The sequence below is a fragment of the Pelodiscus sinensis genome, chromosome 2 (assembly GCF_052426305.1).
Source record: "Pelodiscus sinensis isolate ZL-2025 chromosome 2, ASM5242630v1, whole genome shotgun sequence".
Lineage (NCBI taxonomy): Eukaryota > Metazoa > Chordata > Testudines > Trionychidae > Pelodiscus > Pelodiscus sinensis.
Window position 1 is genome coordinate 254,394,942 of NC_143053.1, and position 22,478 is coordinate 254,417,419.

Consider the following 22,478-nt stretch of genomic DNA (forward strand, 5'->3'; position numbering starts at 1 on the left):
GCCCGATGGGGTGGGGGTCGCGGGAGGGGGGCCCGGCCGGGTGGGTCGCGGGAGGGGCCCGATGGGGTGGGGGTCGCGGGAGGGGGCTCGGCGGGGGGTGGGGGTCGCGGGAGGGGGCTCGGCGGGGGTGGGGGTCGCGGGAGCGGGCCCGATGGGGTGGGGGTCGCGGGAAGGGGCCCGATGGGGTGGGGGGGGGCCGGGGGGGGGGGGGTCGCGGGAGGGGCCCGGTGGGGTGGGGGTTGCAGGAGGGGCCCTGCCGGGGGTGGGTTTCGGGAGGGGCCCTGCCGGGGGGGGGGTCGCGGGAGGGGCCCGGCCGGGGGGGGGGTCGCGGGAGGGGGCCCCCGCGCAGGCTCGGTCCGTGCTGCTCAGACCTGTGGTGCTGGTGGCCCCGTTTTGGACTTTAAAAAAAAACCCTCCTGATTCCTCCCTCCCACTGCAAACGGCACCTGCAGCCCCGTGAACAGGGAGCCAGGGGGGTGGCGCCCCACGGTTTGGAAACCGCCGCGCCAGTTATGTGGCTGGGTACCAGGGAAAACACGATGGCCTGAGGCGTGCAGTAGGTCAGGCTAGGCCCGGTCTACTGCACACACGGCCCAGGGGTGGGAGCCAAACCAAAAAAGAAGTCAGTATCATGGTCTTCTATTGAGATGGGTTTTAGTAGTTAAATTCCTGCCCTGTCATTATTTTTTTAGTGCTGTCACTAAAAGAGGCAATCGGGTGAATATTACATTTTATTAATCTCAGCCGAACTGACTTACGTGGGGCCTGCGTGTTGCGTAGTCTTGTCTTAATCTTTGTATTCATGCCCCTCAGCATTAAAGAAGCTATTTGCATATATATTTGCATGTACATGCAACCACACTTAAGTGGCGGCCCTTGGGATGTGCTGGGAGTATCATTGTGGCCCCCCGGGGCTTGCAAAGTTGATTAGCCCTAACCTAGACTATCCTTTTGGTCCTAAGGTCTATGAATACTACATGCTTAGTATGAGTCAAACATTATGGGGTTCCCAATTCCAACCCGCTTCAGTACAGGAAGGGAAAGAGCTTTCCCCTTGATGGATTCTGACTGTAGCAGCACATCTAGCCCCGGGCAGTGCTGAGGGGCCCTTGGGCTCCGTTTCCCAGATGCTGACTCAGTTTCTCCGCATACAAGCAGGCTCCTGCTGCCCCTAGGCACACTCCTGTGAGAGAAGCCCATTATCATGCTACCGAGATCTCCTTGTGGACAGTGGTGGCTGCAATCCAAGCCATGGAGAGGAAGGTGGATTCTCATGCCACCCGGTTACTGAATCTGGAGGGGAGAACAGGGACAGCAGAGAAGAAACTGACAGCCTGTGAGAGGACAGCGCTGGAATTTAGGAACCAGCTGGAGAGTAAGTGGGCCTTGCTGGGAACTCTGATCCAGGAGAATAACTTCCTGCAGAGGAGGCTGGAGAACATGGAGAACCTGCTGAGAAACAGGAACTTCTGGATATTAAGACTGCCCCCAGGAGCTAAGGGAGAAGTCCCCAAGGTAACAATATCCCAGCTAGTGCTGAAGGGTAGAAGCTTAGGTACTGAACGGGTTTCATGTCCTGCAGGCCCTTTAATTCACCACTAGATAAGTTCTTAGATGGAGGGAGTAATCTTCTTAACTTCAAAGTGTCCAGTCAGTCCAGTCATTGGTAAACAATGTACAGGACTAAGAGTCAGAATATTTGGGCTTTGCTTCCAGCTCAGTCGTTGATTTGCTGTTCATCTCCAGCAAGTGCTAATGTGGAGCAGTAATAGTGTATGTATGTATCACCTCTGATGCAGTTTGGAAACACTGTTTGGAAATCTAGTTGAGAGTCAGCTCCATGTGCGCAGTAGGGATGTAATAGTGTGATCATTTAACTGATTAACCGATAAGCAAAGTCTCAGAGTTTAGTGCTATAGATTACATGCATTTCCCTCTCCCCCCGCCCCCGCAGTCCCGGCTTGCTCCTGGTCCGGGACCTACCTCCTCTGGGGCTCTTCATTTAAAGTGTATCAGAAGCCAGGCGGGCGGGCAGCCTGGGTCAGTTCCAGCTTGCACCAGGCCTGGGAGCTTAGCCTGCCCCAGACAAGGGGTGCTGCCACCCTGTGCTGCTGCCTCTGTATTGGAGGCAGCAGCAGGGTGACAGGCAGCCTGTTCATGAGGGGACAACTGGTTTATAAACTGGCTCCCCTCATGGACCACCTCCAGCCTAGCACCCCACTCTGCTGCCTCGGATACAGAGGCAGCAGTGCGGAGTGGCAGGGAGCTCCTTTAGAGTGGGGCCGGAGTGCACTGGCTGCTGGCCCACCCCCGAGGACTATAGAACAGTCAAGTAACTGATAAGAATTCATGAGATTAATCGACTATTCAGTTAACCAATATTTAACATCCGTAGTGGCCAGACCACCGTGTGCTCTCGACAGACCATCTGACGATCTCTGTCATAAAGCTGTTCAAAGATTCTGGAAGTCAGTGGAATTCATTTGAGTGGGTTTATTGCAATCCTTGTGACTTACTAACTTCAAGTTGTCCAGTAAGTCACTGGCCAGACCCAGTCAGACCACCATTTGTTTGTGGATAAAGAATGGGGCTAGAATACATCTGGGCTCTGTTTCCAGCTTGGTCACTGATTTGCTATTTATCTTAAGCACATCTGATGTGGAAAAGTAATATTACGAGCATAGTTCTGTATTGTTTCCAAGTTGCATCAGAAGCAATGGTTGGAATCCTATGAGAGACAACCCGCCAGGTGCTCTCTCTTCAGTGGGCTTATTGTAACTCTTCTGATTCAAGGTGCCGGTGACATTTGATGATGTCTCAGTGTATTTCAATGAGCAGGAATGGGAGAACTTGGAGGAATGGCAGAAAGAGCTTTACAAGAATGTGATGAAGGGGAACTATGAGACCCTCGTCTCTTTAGGTAAGGATCGGTTTTCACTCAGATTAGAATCATCCCCTATTCTGGTTCCAGTTGCAATTATTCTCCATTTCCTTTTCTTTCCAGTGGCTCACTGCTTCCAGAGCATTTGCAATAGACACATTTGCAATAACTGTGAAGACAATATATGTGGATTATAAACTTGCCATGTTGCATTGTAGAAATTATGATGTTTCTTGGCAAGTTTATAATCCACATACCTTGTCTTCACAGTTATAAGTAAACATAAATAAAGAATACAAATCTAGTCAAGTCAGTCTCCACAGAAACAGTGAGAGGAAATTCAAATGAATTGTTGATCGCCAAACTATACGCTCTGTTGAGTCAAAAGAAACATCTTCCCTCCACTTGCTTGAAGGAATCTTCAGTTGGAATCCATGCAGACCTTCCTCTGCTGAAATCGCTGTTAGCCAGTCAGCTAACTGATTAACCAACCACTCAATTAGGCACCTACACATAAAACAAACCTTGTTACAAGAAAATTCAAAACTGAGGTTATGGCTACACTGCGAGCGGGAGGGGGTGTTTTGAAAGGAGGTATACAAATTACGCTCTCATTTGCATATCTTCTTCCCATTTTTTCCTGGAAGAGGTTTTTCCAATATTTGGCCCGTCTACACGGGGCCAAATGTCAGGAAAAAAACCCTCTTTCAAAAGCCCCATTATTCCTTGTAGAAATAAGAAGGCTTTCGAAAGAGGGTTTTTTCCCCGATATTTGGCCCTGTGTAGACGAGCCAAATATCGGAAAAACCTCTTCTGGGAAAAGAATAGGAAGAAGATATGCAAACGAGAGCACAATTTACATACCTTCTTTCGAAAACCCCCCCGCAGTGTAGCTGCACCCTGAGAATAGTAAAATATAAACTACTCTTTCCCCATAATCACATTTAAACATACTAGTTGAGACAATTTAATTAAAGTCCTTTGGCTAAAACCAAAACAACATTCCAGGTATACAGTTAAAATAAAGTAAATGTACCCTCACTGTTTCCCTTTTCTTTAATTAATATGGGCCATGCTTCCCTGTTGTAGGATTGATAACATCACTAACTTGCTGCAAAATGCTTCTGTGTTAGGGAGAATAACTTATTCTCAGCTCCTGGCCTCAGCTTCCCAACTCATACAGGGCACTTTGCCTTTTGTAAAACAGCTGCCCTGCCTCCTTGCCCTCTTGGAGTCTGACCCCAGCAACAGGAAACCTACTGGACTGGACCCAAAGCTACTACACTCAATTCCAGAAACGAGTGGAGGTGGAGTGCTAAATCTGCCTAGCAACAATGAGCAAGGGGCAACTTCATTCCACCTTCTCTGCACTTAGATCTCTTAAAGCAGTGGTCCTTAACTGATTTCACACTGTGAGGCCACATATGTAGCTCTCTGTGTATTATGTGAGCCTCATCCACGCAATATATAGACTACGTGTATGTGAGGATGTCACATGGGCCACAGCCCTGTGCTGACCGGCCTGTGAGTTGAGATCCACTGTCTTAGAAATATCTCCCTCTTAGGCAAGTTGGTTACATGAGCATCTTACAGTGAGCACATCCATAGGGACAAAACATCTCAAAGAACTCAAGATACTGTAAGGTAAGTAATCTCTCCTTTTGTCTCACCTGGTAATATAGAATTGAGCCTTCGATCCTGAACTGGATTTGGCTTTCAAAGGGCTCTGTAGACTTTGTCCAGATTTAGATTTACAAATCAGTTGTTAATATACCACTGTGCATATCAACTCCCCTACTATGTGGTGAGCCCCAGCTCTTCTGCTGGAGAGCACACTACACAAGGAATGGTGTCTTTTTACAGGATCCTTATTAATTATTGGCCTCCTTTCAGATCCACCATCAGCTCCATTGAGAGAAGGGCAGCTGGTTTGAAATCATTTAGCATTATTTGCAATGACTATAAATAGGCCGTGATGTTCTCTTAACATCTGCTACCATGAACAGACTACGCTGTGTCTAAGCCAGACGTCCTGGCCCGCATTGAACGAGGGGAGAAGCCATGTGTCGGGGATGAGCAGGAATCTCTGGAAGGACTAGAGGAAAGACTCCCAAAGGAAGAAGGGTTGGTGGAAAGAGAGGTCTCCAGCGCAGGTGAGTTATGCCAAGTGTTACGTGGCTTGGATGTGCAGGGTTTGGGTGAGGGCTGGGAGAGAGTTGTAAGTAGGCTGGTGATGAGCCCAGTACTTTGTTACTTATCCAACAAGCTGAAGGGAGATGAGAAAAGCAGGGCTGTAAGCGCAGGTCAGTGGGCTACAAAGCTCCCTGTTGTCACCATAAAAGGCACTGAACTTCCTGTTGGAAATGTACCTGCAGATACTCTCGGATGAGCTGCTACTCCAGACTGGCAATAGGAGTTTGAGAGCCCTAAAATGTATCTGCCAGCCATGCCCTTCTCATCGGCTGCCACGCCCCCTTTTCACCTTAACCTGTGCCCAGGCAGACATGAACCAGCTGAGGACAAAGAGTGGGAAGGGCAGTGGTGTGGCACTGGGGGCAATGATATTGGGATTACTCAGGCTCCCATGGGAAAAGCAGTCCCTTTCCTAGCAGAGATCAGCTTTCCTGAATATCACCAGTTCTGCCTCCGTTCAATTAAGGGTTAAAGGCACAAATATCTGGTGAATATGAATAAAAGTCTCATTTCTTCATGAATAGGCAATGCTGTTTCCACCTCTGAAATCTTGCCCCCCCTGGCAGAAGGAGGAGAGGAGCCATGTATCATGAACCTGGTGAGCTCCAAGGACAGAGAAATTCATCTGGAGCCCAGCACAGGTGAGCAAGGGGTTACAGTTTGGACTCAGTGAGGGGAGGGAACAGCAGTTGGCCTATCAGCTTGTATAACTGCATGTGTCTGGATGTGTTTTCTCATCTGTTTTTCTTTTTCTGCACAAAATGTTGGTCAACTGTCTGCCTATCCCAGACAACTCTAGTCCCAGATCCTTTGTAGGAAGAGGTCAGCAGGAGTTGGTGGAACACACTCTAATTTGCTTCTGTTTCTTCTTAATGTGATCACCAGTTTCCACATCTAACACTTTAACTTGGGTCATGCAAGAGGAAGAGCTGGATGCTGGGGATCAACAGGACATGGGGGAAGAAGGAACAATTCTCACAGGCTCCAGCATGGGTGAGCAATGTCTTGCTCTTGCAGGTCTTGCATGTGCAAAACTCCCATTGGCTGTAGAGGGGAGTGAGGCCTTATGGAATTGGAATGCCTCGAAAGAGATGAGTGGAGGAGCTACCTGCAGCTCCTATTGGGCTTTTCCACCTCTGGGTTTTCTTATTTGTTCAAAGTGATTGTTTTTTATTTGTATTGTAGTTCGGGATTAGGGCCCCATTGTGGTAGGTGCTGTTGGAACACAGAACAGACGATCTCGGCCCCAAAGAGCTTTCAGTCTAATAGCCCTGTCGTAAATGCGCAGCCATCACTTGATGGTGGGAGTTTGTCACAGCTCCCCACCTACCAGGACTAATGGGGGCAACTCATCCTGTCTCACTTTTCTGAGAGTTTGATGGCTGCAGAAGAGCAGGGCTCCTCCCATGCCATCTGTGGGGGGAATATTTATCCCTCACACGCGGCGTGGTTTCAGGCCCATTAAGATCAGTCATACTGTGACGCAGGAGGAGTCTAGGCTAGAAGTGTCATGACATCCAATCCAAATTGTGCTGTTTAGCACATAAGATTTAAGCCGGAACAAGCCCAAGTTCAGGTCTATTGTTTTCCTATGCAAAACTTATATTCTTTGGGCCATTAAAAATCAGGGTATTTTTCTGCACAGAATTTCTTAGCTTTGGCAGCTTTCCTTCCAGATCAAAGGAGTAACACTTGGCTGTCTGTATCCTAGCAGGTGGTGGGACAGCGAGCAAAGAGACGAAGCCACAGGAGAGATGTCTGGAAAAACTAGAGCCCCATGGGATGTCGTCGGTGAAATCAGAAGAGGAGGTTTTGCAGAGGCTACAGCAGGGAGAAGGTGCACAGCTGGCTCACTCTGTCGTTATCAGAGAGGAGAAATCCACCCAGTGCGACCGAGGCTTTGGCCTGCTCAAGGGCTTCGTTGTGCAGCCGGGAGAGAAGCCCTTTGCCTGCAGTGAATGCGGGAAGAGCTTCCGGCTGAAGGGAAATTTGGTCAAGCACCTGCGGAGCCACGCCAAGGTCCGGCCCTACAAGTGCACTGAGTGCGAGAAGAGCTTCAACTGCAAGTCAGACCTGCTACGACATGAGATGATCCACCGCGGGGAGAAGCCCTACAAGTGCAGCGAGTGCGAGAAGAGCTACAGCCGCAAGGTGTATCTGCTGAATCACCAGCGTGTGCACACGGGGGAGCGGCCCTTCCAGTGCCCAGTGTGTGAGAAGAGCTTCCGGCAGAAGGCCGTGCTCATCTCGCACCAACGCCTGCACACCGGCGAGCGGCCCTACAAATGCACCCAGTGCAATGACAGCTTCAGTGAGAAGTCCAAGCTCAACAACCACTATCGCATCCATACAGGAGAGTGGCCCTACAAGTGCTCTAAGTGTGACAAGAGCTACAGCCGCAAGGTATATCTGCTCAACCACCAGCGCCTGCACACCGGCGAGCGGCCCTTCCAGTGCACTAAGTGCGGCAAGAGCTTCATGCTGAAGACGAGCTTCATTAAGCACCAAAGAAACCATGTTGAAGAGAGACACCCAAGGGGAGACCCAGCTACTAACTGCCCTGTTGGCCATCAGGGTAAAGACTCGGGACAAGGGCTGCAGTGTTGCATGGTGGGTGGGGAAAGCTTTAGGGGGAAGCATAAGCTGGAAACACACCAACAGGTCTATGCCGGGGAAGGGCCGCATCCGTGTGGCACATGTGGGAAAAGCTTTCGGTACAAGGAATCCCTGAAAGAACATCAGAGTCTGCACAGCGCAGAGCAAAGGCAGCTGGCGGTTTCTCAGAGCCCTGCACAGGAAGCAGAGGCTGGGCTCCTGGTTGTAAAGATGGAAGATACGTGGTAGCCAGAGGAGTTAACACACAGCGGGTGCTAGTCACTCAGAAGGGAAGATAAGAGGAGGAGTTATAAGGTCCCCAAGAGAGCTTCAGATTAGATTATGACTGGTCCCTGGTGGAGAGGCGGAAACCCAGCCAGTGGGCTTCCTTCTGTCCCCATCTGAAATGGGAACCAGCCTTTGCTTGGGAAGAATCTTCACACAGTGGCTGGCATGCAGCAGCAGGAGAGGAAGAACTAGAAGGGGCAACAACTGGGAGCAGGAGAGGGACCGACACTCTGTCTGGAAGGCCCATGGCCAAGCCTCACTGGTCAACACAGAATTGGAATTGCCTGAAATGCAAGCTGACATCTCAAGTTCAGCCCCTAGGCCAGTGGTGGGCAATTGTGGCTGCTGACCCCGTCTTCTTCCCTCCACACCTTGTGCACTGGAGCCCTGCACGTCCTACTCCTGCCCTTCCCTCCGAGCACTTCTGGAGCACCATATATCTGCTGATTCATGCGCCATCCCTCCCCCTCTCAGAGCTGGAACACTGGGAAACAGCTGTTCTTGGCCTTTCAAGAACACTCACCTGGAGAACATGTGATTTCTGTAGTGACTCCAGCAGAGGAGGGACTCAAGTAAAATAGAGGAGATGATGAGGAATACCCATGGAATGTTAGTAGATAATGCCAAAGAGATGTTTCCCCCAGAATCCTGGCTCGAGCTAGATCTCCAATCACCAGTGTGGAGATTGTCACATGGGCAGGCGGGTTGCATGTGGGGTACTTGTGCTGTTTCTTATTATGTAACATGTCTGATCTGATCATGACTCTTAAGATCTAAAGGTAACTGTCTTCCCTTCCCTTCGAGTCAGAAGGCTGTCATTCCCATCTCCATCCCTAACACCACCTCGGCTATTTCAGGGTTTCTCTTACTAATTACAGAATGTACATCCGAATAAAAGATTATTGCCCAGTGCTAACCAAGGCTAAACAGAGCCTCTTGCATGAGCCCAGAAATGGGAACATGTAGCATTAGAGTGAAGCGAGCTTGCTGTTACCTGCTGTAGTATTCAGGATATTGTAAGTATTTTTAATAGGCAGATCACACTTTTAATGTGGACCTTATTGCAGTGTGGGGTAAAAGGTGCTGTTGCTTTCTCCTTCAAGCTGCTCACGTGCTTCTTCAGTCCCCATTGCTTTTTTTCTCTCCCTTACTGATTCTTAAAGTGTTTCTTAATTAAGAAACAGGATCTTAACTCCCATTCAAAAGACACTATTAACTTAAATTTGTGTCTCAAGTCTTGGGATATGGAATGTTTTTCAAGCCCCAACTCCTAGAACGAACTGATTACATGAGACTCAAAGCTTTTGTTTAAAAATCCCCCACATTTCTGTCCTTTCAGAGAAAAACTTGAAAATGTGACAGACCAGAATTCAACAAAAGAAAAGAACCCAACATTTATTTTTAAATCATGATTTTGAGGGGCCTGGCTCACAACTTTTGAACCTGTGGAGATGGCAGTGCTATGAGTATCTTTCTTGTGTGGCTACATTTCATGAGTACCTCCCCCTCCCCATCTGTACAGGGACTGCTGAAGGTCTCTGTCCCATAGGGGTTACCTTACTTCTGCTTCATTTGCAACAGGCAGTGTTACTCCTTTGACTTCAGTGGCATTACTGTTGATTTACACCTGTATGAATGAGAGCAGACCTGGGTTTTCCTAACATTTTCCTTAAAGCATCTCTGTCATCACAATACCTGTCACCTGACAAAGTCTTCTTTCTGATCATATCACTAAAGGCAAAGTTTAATTATACGAGGAGGCTTTATTTGGCAGTTTTTTAAACCTATACCGTTTGCTTTCGTACCATCCAGTGGCAACAAGTTCCAGAGGTTGACCCTGTGTTGTGAAAAGTGCTTCTCTATGGTCTTAAATCTGCTATTATATCCTAATCCCCTAGTACATTGTGAGTCTGAGCTCATTACAGCCAGGGGCAGGGAAAAGGAGAATATAACCTGTCAACTCTTAAAAAGAGAATGCAGGTGACTCTCAGCATCCAAAAATAGGTTGGTGCTGGGGAGGAAGGATAAAAGGCCTGGGTATTTTAGATTCTTTAAAAAAAAAACCTCCCTAAGTCACTGACAATATGAGACCAAGCAAACTTTCTAACAGCTTTGCATTAAAAATCTCTTCAGTCCCTTTTCTCACCTCTACTCTCCCCTGGGTTTTGCCTCAGCCCTGGAGGCTGCTGCCTGTTTTGCCCTATTCCCAGACTTGGGTTCCTGGGACTCAGTGCTTTGTCCATGGGCCCTAGACTAGGGACAAGTGCCCATCCCTGCGTGCCATTTCTTTGGCCCCAACTCCGGCTGGCGGTGACCCCATGGTCTGAGGACACGGGGATGGGCGGTGCAGGGGAGAGGCGGAACTCGGCTTCCCCCAGTGACTGACAGTCCGGGTAAAGGCAGGAGGAGTTTCCCGCCGGCAGGGGCCACTGTGCGGCTCGACAGCCAGGCCGCGGTTCCCTCCCTGTGGCTGCGCTCGCCGGGGCTCTGCCCGCCCGCAGCTGGAGCGCAGCTCGGGGCCGCTGGAGAAGCCCCGCCCGCCCGGGGGGCCATGGCCGAGCGGGCCGCTGCGCAGGTACGGGCCCGGCGGGGGATGCCCCGGGGTGTTCCCTGGGGTTCCCGGGCGGGGATAGGCGCCGGGGCTTGCAGCGCTGGGGGCACGGAGCCGGGTTCCCCGACGCACGTGTGGCCCGGCGGGGGAGGCGCTGGGGGTGCGCGGAGCCGGGTTCCCCGACGCACGTGTGGCCCGGCGCTGGGGGTGCGCGGAGCCTCCCTGGCCCCCGCGAGCGCTGGCTCTGTCTGCAGAGCCGCGGGCAGGAGCCAGCCTGGGGCCGCAGCTCGCCCGGGGGCTGCGCGGAGCGGTGCCGGGCAGGCCGCCAGCTGTCGGGACCCGCTGACTCTCGGGCTCCGTACGGGGTGGCTGGCTCAGACCCAGGGGCCTGTGGCGCGCAGGAGGTCAGGGCAGATTATTCCGCGCTTCCCCCGTCCAACATCGCGGGGTTCCCAGTTCAAACCCGCTTCAGTACAGGAAGGGAAAGAGCTTTCCCCTGGGTGGATCCGGACTGCAGCAGCACATCCAGCCCCGGGCAGTGCTGAGGGGCCCTTGGGCTCCGTTTCCCAGATGCTGACTCAGTTTCTCCGCATACAAGCAGGCTCCTGCTGCCCCTAGGCACACTCCTGTGAGAGAAGCCCATTATCACGCTACCGAGATCTCCTTGTGGACAGTGGTGGCTGCCATCCAAGCCATGGAGAGGAAGGTGGATTCTCATGCCACCCGGTTACTGAATCTGGAGGGGAGAACAGGGACAGCGGAGAAGAAACTGACAGCCTGTGAGAGGACAGCGCTGGAATTTGGGAACCAGCTGGAGAGTAAGTGGGCCTTGCTGGGAACTCTGATCCAGGAGAATAACTTCCTGCAGAGGAGGCTGGAGAACATGGAGAACTTGCTGAGAAACAGGAACTTCTGGATCTTAAGACTGCCCCCAGGAGCTAAGGGAGAAGTCCCCAAGGTAACAATATCCCAGCTAGTGCTGAAGGGTAGAAGCTTAGGTACTGAACAGGTTTCATGTTTTCTGTCCTGCTGGCCCTTTAATTCACCACTAGATAAGTTCTTGGATGGAGGGAGTAATCTTCTTAACTTCAAAGTGTCCAGTAACTCACTGGCCAGACCCAGTCAGGGTGAACAATGTACAGGGCTAAGAGTCAGAATATTTGGGCTTTGCTTCCAGCTTAGTCATTGATTTGTTGTTCATCTCCAGCAAGTGCTAATGTGGAGCAGTAATAGTAATCGGCTGTGTCTACACTGGGCCACTTATTCCGGAAAATCAGCCGCTTTTCCAGAATAAGCTGCGAGCTGTCTACACTGGCCCTTGAATTTCCGGAAAAGCAACGACACTCTACTATACAAAATCAGCCGCTATTTCGGAAAAGCTACGCTGCTCCCGCTCGGGCATAAGTCCTTATTCCGGAACACTGATCCGGAAAAGGGCCAGTGTAGACAGCCCAGTAGTCTTTTCCGGAAAAAAGCCCCGATCACGAAAATGACAATCAGGGCTCTTTTCCGGAAAACCGCGTCTACATTGGCCACAGATGCTTTTCCGGAAAAAGGGCTTTTCCGGAAAAGCAGCCTGCCAATGTAGACGCTCTTTTTCCGGAAATACTTATAACGAAAACTATTCTGTTTTAAGCATTTCTGGAAATTCATGCCAGTGTAGACACAGCCATAGTGTACGTATGTATCACCTCTGATGCAGTTTGGAAACACTGTTTGGAAATCTAGTTAAGAACCAGCACCATGTGCTCTTCACAGACCATCAGCAAAAGCTCTGTGTAGTCAGTGGGAGGAGAGGAAGAGAGCTCTGTACCATTCAGGACACATTTTCTTGCTGAATTCTGACTTTTCAGAGTTTCCGCGACAATTACTGCTCCAGACTTGGTGCGTGTAAGAGCTCGGCGCAAGTTACATTCTCTGTCATAAGGCTCTTCAAAGCTGCTAGAAGTCGGTTCACTTCAGTGGCCTTATTGTAACCATTGTGATTCCAGGTGCCCGTGACATTTGATGACATCTCAGTCTATTTCAGCGAGCAGGAGTGGGAGAACTTGGAGGAATGGCAGAAAGAGCTTTACAAGAATGTGATGAAGGGGAACTATGAGACCCTCATCTCTCTGGGTAAGGATCGGTTTCCACTTGGATTAGAATCAGCCCCTACTCTGGTTCCAATTACAACTTATTCTCCATTTCCTTTGCTTTCCAGTGGCTCACTGCTTCCAGAGAGTTTACAATAGGCAGCTCGTCCCACACACCGTCCTATGTAAAACAAATTGGAAATTGCAGATGTAGATCTGGTCCAGTGTTCCCTAGCTGCAGGTAACCCTTTTAGTTACACGCTGCAGAATAGGCGAGGAGCCTGTTTATAGCTGTGATGCCTCTTTTATTCTAACATTTAGTTTCCCTAAACCTTTTGAAGCATATGGAAAGTCTCCCATTGACTTCCTAGGGCTTTGGATCAGGTTCAGCTTATTTAAGTGAGTTGACCAAGGTCACTTGGGGAATCCGTGGCAGAGCCACAAGTGGAACCCAAGTGTGCTGAGTAGCAGGCTAGTGCCCAAAATTCAAGGCCATCCTTTTTCTTTAAAAAGCCAGATCACCCCCATCCTGTGGTTAAATCAGACCTCTGTGTATTTAAATTCTCAGTTCTACCATTGCATCAACTAGTCCTTTGAGCATATGTCCCTGGATGCTGCACTATTGAATGCATGCATGCCATGCCCTCTTGACTGGAGACTCCAAGCAGTGTCTGCGGGCCCACTTCTGCATGGAGTGGCACCTTGTGCCTCCAAACGAGGGCATAGAAGAGGACATGGATCTGCTACCACTCACTTTCTTCTCGGTTGTCTGCACTTTGAAATGGAGCACTTGTATCTCTGCTGGCTCTGAGCTTCTCGTCTTTCTTAGCACCATGATTTATTCTTAACTTTTGCTTTGTGTGCGTGGTTATTTCATTTCTGCTTTCAGTTTTCAAGTGGTGTTGGAATGCGGGCTCCCCCATTTTCTTCCCGTGGTCCCTTTTGGTTCATTAGCAGTCTGCATTATGCTATAGGATCCTGGGGTGTAAGTCTTGCCAAACCTGCCGCAGGTCTTTTCCACGTAGCGACAGGCATTCGAGCTGCCTCGGAGGCTCCCTCATCCTGTCCAAGTGTGAGAGCTGTTGACGATTTAAAGGCTGGTCTCAGGAAAACAGAGAGGCTCGACTGAATCTCCTTCTAATGAAATGCTCGCTAGCCCTAGTGGTGCTTGGGTCGTCTTTTGTACATCAGCTTCAATGTCCCAGGCCCCTCCAGCAGCACCTTGAGAGGTGCGGACTTCCGAAAAGAAGCAGCTTCCTCCCCTTGTCAAGGATCGCCTCCTAAATCCCCCTCTCAGCAGACCTGTTTCTCTAAGGCGGACGGGCAAAAAAGGCCTCCACGGCCTGCCAAACAGGTTGATCCAGGCTGCTGCTCCCCTGCGCCCAGACCAATCGGGGTCTGTTGGTGGGGAAGCACGGAAGTGTCTTGGCCCCGCCCCTTCCGGGGTGGCCCAAGGCCACTTCAAAAATTTCTGAAGTAGTCCCTGGTCAAAAATGATTCGCCACCCCTGCTGTAAGGGCACGGCTCACGCGCCATCTGATTCCAGACTCCAGCCCCTCACCTCATGAGAAGCAGCATGCGGAGAAGTCCGCTAACAGCACAGGGAGTCATCTATCTCGCTACTGAGTGACCGGTCTCAGCATGGAGATGCGCTGCCCAGTCGGCCCGGCCACCGCCAATAGCGTGCAGTCCGGGGCCGCCTGAGGCGGGCTGCGCCTGGCCATGCAGGGCCCTGCGGCCGCGGGGGGAAAGGTGCTGCTGGCCGGTGCTGCGGGGATTAACACGGCCCCTGCAGCCCACTAGGAGCCAGGTGCCCCCCATAGGTTGGCACCCTGGGCAGCTGCCTGGCTAGCCCCCCCTTAGTCCGGCCTTGGAAGGAACACCCTGTTTCCACTGTCTAGCGGTTTGGGCTACATTGCAGCCTGTTTAGAACGTGGTATGACGCAGGCCCTGCATCAAGTGACAGTTCATTCTCCCTGGACCTCAGTCCACAGCTGAAAGATGGCCCCATAACAGAAATCTGTAGGACTTCAGCCCGGTCTGCCATTCTCGCCTTTCCCAGGCATTAGGGCATCTTGCCAACCCTTAGGAATGAGACGCAGTCCTGCGAACCAACTTGGACTTGCCTCCTTGTCAAGTTACTGCTTGGGAGTCTCCCCTGGTGGAGCACCCGTAGGGACACACTCTCGAAGGAGGAGAGGTTACTTACCTGATAGGACCTTGAGTTCTTTGAGAGGAGTTGTCCCTATGTGCGACTTCACCTCCCACCTTCCTTCCTCTCAGCTGCAGAGGTTCTGCCTCCCAGTAGAGGAGGAAGCGAGTGGTAATGAGTCTCCGCCTCCTTTGATGGCCTTTTTGGGGGCATGAAGTGCAAACTGTACACCCCTGCAGACTTGCTTTGCTGTCCCTGGTTGAGAGTACAGGGGCATGCCTGCATCTTATGGTGAGTACACCCATAGGGACAGAACATCTCGAAGAACTCAAGTTGCTGTAAGCGAAGTAACTTCTCCTTTAGTGTCTCCTGGTAATAGAGCATTGAGCATTCAACCCTGGCTCTGGCCATCCAGGGGCTCTGTGGACTTTGTCCCGATTTAGGTTCTCAAACATGGGTTAATATACCACTGTGCATATCAACTTCCCTGCTGTAGGTGACTCCCCAGCTCTTCTGCTGGGGAGCACTCCTGCTCTTCACAATGAATGGTATCTTCCTACAAGATTCTTATTAGTTATTGGCCCCAGTACAAATCCGTCACCAGCTCCAGCGAGAGAAGGGCAGCTGGTCTGAAATCATGTAACATTATTTGCAATGACTGTAAATAGGCCGTGATGTTCCCTTAACATCTGCTACCAACAGACTACGCTGTGTCTAAGCCAGACATCCTGGCCCGCATTGAACGAGGGGAGAAGCCGTGGGTCAGGGATGAGCAGGAATCTCTGGAAGGACTAGAGGAAAGGCTCCAGGAGAAAGACGGGCTGGTGGAAAGAGAGGTCCCTGGTGACCCCAGCGCAGGTGAGTTACGCCAACTATCACAAACCTGTACGTCCGCTGTTGGAAGTTTCTGAAAGCCTTAAAATTCTCTGCCAGGCGCAGCGTTTTCACGCACTGGATTTACGCTTTAAAACCTACATGCCAACCATGCCCTGCGTCAGCTTCTGCCCCACCCCCTTTTCATCCCAAACTCTGCCCAGGCGGAAGTGAACACACTGAGGGCAAGAGGATGGAAAGGGGATGTGGCAGGAGCATGGTATGGGACTAAAGGCAACAATATTCCTGAGGTGTGGGGAATTCATTTCCTAGCAGAGCTCTGCCTTCCTGAACAATACCTGTTTGGCCTCTGTTCAGCTCAGGCTGAAAATAATGTATGAGTAACTGATGAATATGAATATGAATAAAGTTCTCATTTCCCCTCAACTCTTACTGCATGAATAGGCCATGCCATTTCCACCCCCAATATCCTGCCCCGGGCTGAAGGAGGAGAGGAGCCGTTTACCTGGGATCCAGGGAGCTCCCTAGACAGAGAAATTCCCCTGGAGCCCAGCACAGGTGAGCAGGGGGTTAGAATTTGGACTCAGTGAGGGGAGGGACCAGCAAGTGGCCCCTCAGCTTGTATAACTGCCTGGCTATGTCTAGACTGGCAAGTTTTTCCGGAAAATCAGCCACTTTTCCGGAAAAACTTGCCAGCTGTCTACACTGGCCGCTTGACTTTCCACAAAAGCACTGACGATTTCATGTAAGATTGTCAGTGTTCTTGCGGAAATACTATGCTGCTCCCGTTGAGCAAAAGTCCTTTTGCACAGAACTTTTGCGCAAAAGGGCCAGTGTAGACAGCCCAGATTTGTTTTCTGCAAAAAAGCCCCGATCGCGAAAATGGCGATCGGGGCTTTTTTGCGGAAAAGCGCGTCTAGATTGGCACGGACGCTTTTTCGCAAAAAGTGCTTTTGAGGAAAAGCGTCCGTGCCGATCTAGACGCTCTGTTCCGAAAATGCTTTTAACGGAAAACTTTTCCGTTAAAAGCATTTCCGGAAAATCATGCCAGTCTAGACGTAGCCCCTGTGTCTGGATGTGTTTTCTCATTTGTTTTTCCTTCTCTGCGCAAAACGTTACTCAACTGTCTGCCCGTCCCAGACAGCTCTAGTCCCAAATCCTTTGAAGGAAAGGTCAGCAGGTGTCGGTAGAAGAAGACACACTAATTTGCTTCTATTTCTTATTAACGTGATCACCAGTTTCCACATCTGGCACTTTAACCTGGATCAAACAAGAGGAAGGGGATGAGCAGGACTTGGGGGAAGAAGGAAGAATTCTCACAGGCTCCAGCACGGGTGAGCAATGGCTTGTTCCTGCAGGTCTTGCGTGTGCAAAACTCCCACTGGCTCTGGGGGGGAATGGGGCCCCTAACAGCATTGAAATGCCTCGAAGGAGAGGAGTGGAGGAGCTACCCTTGGCTCCTAGAGGCTCTTCCACCCCTGGGGTTTTTTACCGGCCCTAAGGCCCTGTCTCCACTACACCTGGTATCGATGCATCAGTGATAGATCCACCAGCCATCATTTTTATTGCATCTGCTTAGACTGGATAAATTGATCTCCGTGCGCACTCCCGTTGATGCCGGTACTCCACCAGGGGGAGAGGAGTATTGACGGGAGAGCAGCCCCCGCCCACCTTACCACCGTGATGAGTGTGTCAACTTCAGCTACTCTGTTTGCCTAGTTGAAGTAGATTGACGGCACCTGTTAGTGTAGACAAGGCCAAAGGGATTGTTTATTATTTGCATTGCAATACTAGATCAGGGCCCCGTTGTGCTAGGTGCTGCAGGAACACAGGACAGATGATCTCCGCCCCAAAGAGCTTACAGTCTAATCGCCCCGTTGTAAATGCGCAGCTCCCCACCCGCAATGCGGGCAGTTGATCCTGTCGTTCAGCTTTGAGCGTGCAGAAGAGCAGGGCTCCTTCTTCACGCTACCCCCATGCAATCTACAGGGGGGTGTTTACTCAACACCCAGAGCAGTTTCAGGCCCATTAACGTCAGTCGTGCCGTCATGCAGGAGGAGTCTAGGCTAGATGTGTCAAGACATCCAGCCCAATAGTGCTATCTAGCTCATGAGACTTCAAGCCAGAACAAGCCCGAGTTCAGGGCCGTTGAGTTCATACAATAAATTGTTCATTGGACCATTAAAAAATGTCAGGTTTTTTCTGCACAGAATCTCTTAGTGTTGGGAGCTTTCCTTCCAAATCAAAGTAGTAACACTTGGCTGTCTGTATTCTAGCAGGTGGTGGGACAGTGAGCAAAGAGACGAAGCCACAGGAGAGATTTCTGGAAAAACTAGAGCCCCATGGGATGTCGTCGGTGAAATCAGAAGAGGAGGTTTTGCAGAGGCTACAGCAGGGAGAAGGTGCACAGCTGGCTCACCCTGTCGTTATCAGAGAGGAGAAATCCACCCAGTGCGACCGAGGCTTTGGCCTGCTCAAGGGCTTTGTTGTGCAGCCGGGAGAGAAGCCCTTTGCCTGCAGCGAATGCGGGAAGAGCTTCCGGCTGAAGGGGAATTTCGTGAAGCACCTGCGGAGCCACGCCAAGGTCCGGCCCTACAAGTGCACTGAGTGCGAGAAGAGCTTCAACTGCCAGTCGGAACTGCTGCGCCACCAGATGATCCACCGCGGGGAGAAGCCCTACAAGTGCAGCGAGTGCGAGAAGAGCTACAGCCGCAAGGTGTATCTGCTGAATCACCAGCGTGTGCACACGGGGGAGCGGCCCTTCCAGTGCCCAGTGTGTGAGAAGAGCTTCCGGCAGAAGGCCGTGCTCATCTCGCACCAGCGCCTGCACACCGGCGAGCGGCCCTACAAGTGCAGCGAGTGCGGGAAGAGCTTCACCCAGCAGTCCAAGCTGACCAACCACTACCGCACCCACACCGGCGAGCGCCCCTACAAGTGCAGCCAGTGCAACAACAGCTTCAGCGAGAAGTCCAAGCTCAACAACCACTACCGGGTCCACACAGGAGAGCGGCCCTACAAGTGCACCCAGTGCGAGAAGAGCTACTGCCGCAAGGAGTATCTGCTCAACCACCAGCGCCTGCACACCGGCGAGCGGCCCTTCCAGTGCACTAAGTGCGGCAAGAGCTTCATGCTCAAAAGGAGCTTCATGAAGCACCAAAGAAACCATGTGGAAGAGAGACTCCCCCAGGGCTGCCCAGCTGCTAACAGCCCTGCTGGCTCGGTGGGCCATCAGGGTGACAACTCGGGACAAGGGCTGCAGTGTTGCATGGAGGGTGGGGAAAGCTTTAGGGGGAAGCATAAGCTGGAAACACACCAACAGGTCCATGCCGGGGAAGGGCCACATCTGTGTGGCACATGTGGGAAAAGCTTCCGGTACAAGGAATCCCTGAAAGAACATCAGAGTCTGCACAGCGCAGAGCAAAGGCAGCTGGCGGTTTCTCAGAGCCCTGCACAGGGAGCAGAAGTTGGGCTCCTGATTGTAAAGATGGAAGATACGTGGTAGCCAGAGGAGTTAACACACTAGTCAGTCGGAAGGGAAGGCAAAAGGAGGAGTTGACAGGTCCCTGGTTTAGAGAGAGCTTCAGCCCTTCAGATTCTGTGACTGGTCCTTGCAGGAGAGGTGGAAACCCCGCCCGTGGGCTTCCTTCTGTCCCCAGACCTGAAAGGGGAAGCAGGGACACTAGCAGGAGGGGGAGGGGTGTTCTCCCTGGAGTGAAAATGCAGCAGTGGTGCCATGGAGACAGGCAGAGGGGAATCAGCCTCTGCTTGGGAAAAATCCGGAGTGAAAATGCCGTCAAGTGGCACCAGGAAAGGAGGAACAAGGAGGACATGAACGACTGGGAGCAGGAGAGGGACTGGTGCTCTGCATGGAAGGCCTGTCTCTGGGCCTCACTGGTCAATACAGAATTGCACTTGCCTGGGATATAAGCTCACATCACAAGTTCGACTCCTAGGCCCACGGCCAACGATAACAGGAAGTCTGGTCTGCTCTTGTTACTAATGTAGCCCTCGCTTTCGCCTTCGCTCCCCTGGAGAACGTGTGAATTCTCCAGTGACTCCAGCCGTGGAGGGACTTTCGAGTAAAATAAAGAGGGGAGATAATGAGAGAGACCCTGAAAAAATGGCAGACACATAAGATGGTAGTAGATAGGGGTGAGGGAACAGTTTGTGTAGTGGGGTGCTGAGAGCCTTTGAACCAAACTGTTAACTTTGTATGTGATGGAACCACCTCAAGTCAGGGGGTACAGTAGCATCCCTAATTCCAGCATCTGTTAATATGTAATTCCCAGAGGCCTCATGCGGGAACTACAGTGGAGAATTACACGGGGTGCACATGGGGTACTTGTGCTGTTTCTTATCATGTAACATGTACTGATCTGACTGTGACTCTTAAAATCTTAAGGTAACACTGTCATTTTTAACTCCGAGTCAGAAGGCAGGTCCACCATCACCATCACCCCCACCATCACTTCAGCCATTTCAGGGTTTCTTCCTTAATCTTTTATTTTGATGAACATATTGCAATTAGCTTTGTCTGTGTTAATCAAGGGTTAGCAGAGTCTCTTGAATGAGCCTAGCAATAGGAACACACACTATATTACATTGCAGTGAGCTTGCTGTTGTCTGCTACAACGTTCAGGCTATTCTAAGTATCATCAATAAGCTAATAAATTATACATACATAGATATAGAAATGGAATTCAGACACAATTTTCACCTTTAAAACAATAAAATCTTGCTTAAAGCACATATAAAATCCTTTCATTCCTGTTACAGTAGTCATCAAATCTTTCTATACCTTGCTTAAATTTAACTATTAACACTTTCATTTAAAAATAGAAGAAAACCTTGTTTTACATTACTGAAAATCTTTTGACAAACTGCAGTCGTTATATAACACATGGAAGGTTATGATTATGAGGTGGGGTTTTTTTTAATGGATTTTTTTAAACTACTTGAGCACTGATTTTAGAACTTTGAAACACCTCATTCACGTTATTTGTGTCAAGATGATTACTGCTTTTCAAGAAACATGTAATGGAAATGCTGCATACAGCCCTGAGAGAAAACTGATACAACAGTTTTACTCCTGGGGAAAATCTGCATCATTGCACATATGCAGAATTCATGGCCCCTGCAGATTTTGTTTCCCTGCAGAAAAATGACTTCTGACGTGGAAGGAAAGGGAAGTTGCGAGAGCAGTTGTTCCCCTTCCTTGGCAATGCAAGTAGATTGGTTTAGGCACCCAGATCCGCCAGTAGAGATGTGAATCACCACTGAGGCGGGGGACTGAGCAGTCATGCAGGTGTGAGAGAGAGACCACATCCCTTTCATTCACTATTGAGGCACACTTGGGGTATGTCTAGACTACAAGCCTCTTTCGAAAGAGGCTTTTTCAAAAGATACTTTTGGAAAAGCCTCTTTCGAAAAAGAGCGTCTAGACTACAACCAGTACTTTCAAAGAAGCAAGCTGCTTTTTTGAAAGAGAGCACCCAGGCAGTCTGGATGCTCTCTTTCAAAAAAGCACAGTTTGCATTACATAGCGCCTTTTTTCGAAAGAGCACTTTTGAAAAAAAGTGTTATTCCTCGTAAAATGAGGCTTTCCGCAGTCGAAAAAATTGCCGCGTTCTTTCAATTTACTTTCAGAAGAAGGCAGCAGCAGTCTAGACGCAGGGGAAGTTTTTTCGAAAAAAGACCACTTTTTAAAAAAAAAACCTGTAGTCTAGACACACCCTTGGTGTGGCAGAGTGAGGCTTTGCGGTTTTTTTGACATGCCTGCTTAGTGAATTGTTCCATTTGTTTTCCCACAAATTACAAGTCTGATTTTTTTTCTCACCCAATTCTGCCCACAACAAAGTGTGTTTCACCCTCCTCCCTCTATTATGGCAATGGGTTGTGTGGGATCCTAGTCCATCTCTAGGGCTCTCCTTCCTGCTCACTAATTTTTCATATGTTTCACTATTTAGGAAGCAGAACCCTCCCTCCCCCTCTCTCCCTCAAGAACCCATTAACTCTTGCATTCTTGTCTCAAGTAGTGGGATATTGGGTGCTTTTTCAAACCCCATCTCCTAAAGGCAGTTGATTTCATGAGGCCCTAAGCTTTCATCTTCAAAAGCCACATTTCTATCCCTCGTGGAGAAAAGCTTGCAAATGAGCAAACGGAAAGTCAAATTTCAGAATTTGAAGAAGAACCCAACTTTTACTATTTTTTAAAATCATGATTTTCAGGGGCCTTCTCATTTTTGCACATGGAGGGTTGGCCGTGCTGCAAGTATTCCTTTTGCATGGCTCCATCACGTGAGTGGAGTCCCTCTGTACAGAGACTGTTGAAGGCCTCTGTCCCACAGGGGTTATCCCATGTCAGCTTCTTTTGGTCTCTCCTCTCGTGTAGGGCAGTGTTACTCCTTTGGCTGCAGTGGAGTAACTGTGGATTTACACCCGTCTGAGTGAAAGCAGACTTAGGGCCTATATTTTCCTCAGAGCATGTCTGCCGTCCCTCACCACACCCCTCCCTGCATTAAGCCTTCTCATAACACTCACTGCCTCCTGTTAGGCTTACTCTATGCTCTGTGTCATAGTTTTTTACACAGATCTCTGCTACTTTGCGTTTTTTTTTTAACAGATTTTAGTCATAAGCACTAAAGACAAAGTTTAAAAATGTGAGCGTGTGGTGCCTCATTTACTTGAGCGATACAGTTAATAAACAAACACCCCATCAGTAATGTAATAGGAGCATAACATAAGAATGGGCCGAGTAATGGACCAATGGGGAAGGAGAATACACCTGTCAGCTCTCAGAAAGAAAATGCAGGTGTCTCTCAGCATCCAGAAATGGGTTGGGTGCTGTGCGGGGGGGGAGGGGGGGCTGGTTATTTTAGATTTTTTAAACCCCCCTCCCTAAGTTACTGA

General features: G+C 50.1%; 2 protein-coding genes across 7 annotated transcripts in view; both read left to right on the forward strand.

Moving 5' to 3' along the window:
• LOC102446752 (uncharacterized) overlaps positions 1-8,873 on the forward strand; it is a 32,167-nt gene extending 23,294 nt beyond the window's left edge. Inside the window, exons 12-17 of the mRNA XM_089776022.1 lie at positions 1,156-1,515; positions 2,794-2,920; positions 4,888-5,034; positions 5,599-5,715; positions 5,960-6,067; positions 6,786-8,873. Of these exons, the coding sequence (XP_089632148.1) occupies positions 1,156-1,515; positions 2,794-2,920; positions 4,888-5,034; positions 5,599-5,715; positions 5,960-6,067; positions 6,786-7,918 (1,992 nt within the window). The 3' untranslated portion in view covers positions 7,919-8,873. The remainder of the gene's footprint in view (positions 1-1,155; positions 1,516-2,793; positions 2,921-4,887; positions 5,035-5,598; positions 5,716-5,959; positions 6,068-6,785) is intronic.
• A 152-nt stretch (positions 8,874-9,025) lies between these two features.
• On the forward strand, positions 9,026-22,229 carry LOC149525464 (zinc finger protein 783-like). Of its 6 annotated transcripts, none has more exons than XM_089775930.1 (7): positions 9,026-10,532; positions 11,107-11,466; positions 12,500-12,626; positions 15,438-15,593; positions 16,014-16,127; positions 16,808-16,903; positions 17,846-22,229. In XM_089775930.1, exons 1-7 carry the CDS (start codon positions 10,509-10,511, stop codon positions 19,069-19,071), a joined length of 2,103 nt encoding a protein of 700 aa, XP_089632056.1. In that variant the 5' UTR covers positions 9,026-10,508; the 3' UTR covers positions 19,072-22,229. The 6 variants fall into 6 exon arrangements, with proteins under 6 accessions (XP_089632056.1, XP_089632058.1, XP_089632057.1 ...); XM_089775932.1 differs by having other exon boundaries at positions 17,849-22,229; XM_089775931.1 differs by having other exon boundaries at positions 11,110-11,466.
• The last annotated feature ends 249 nt before the right edge of the window (positions 22,230-22,478 follow it).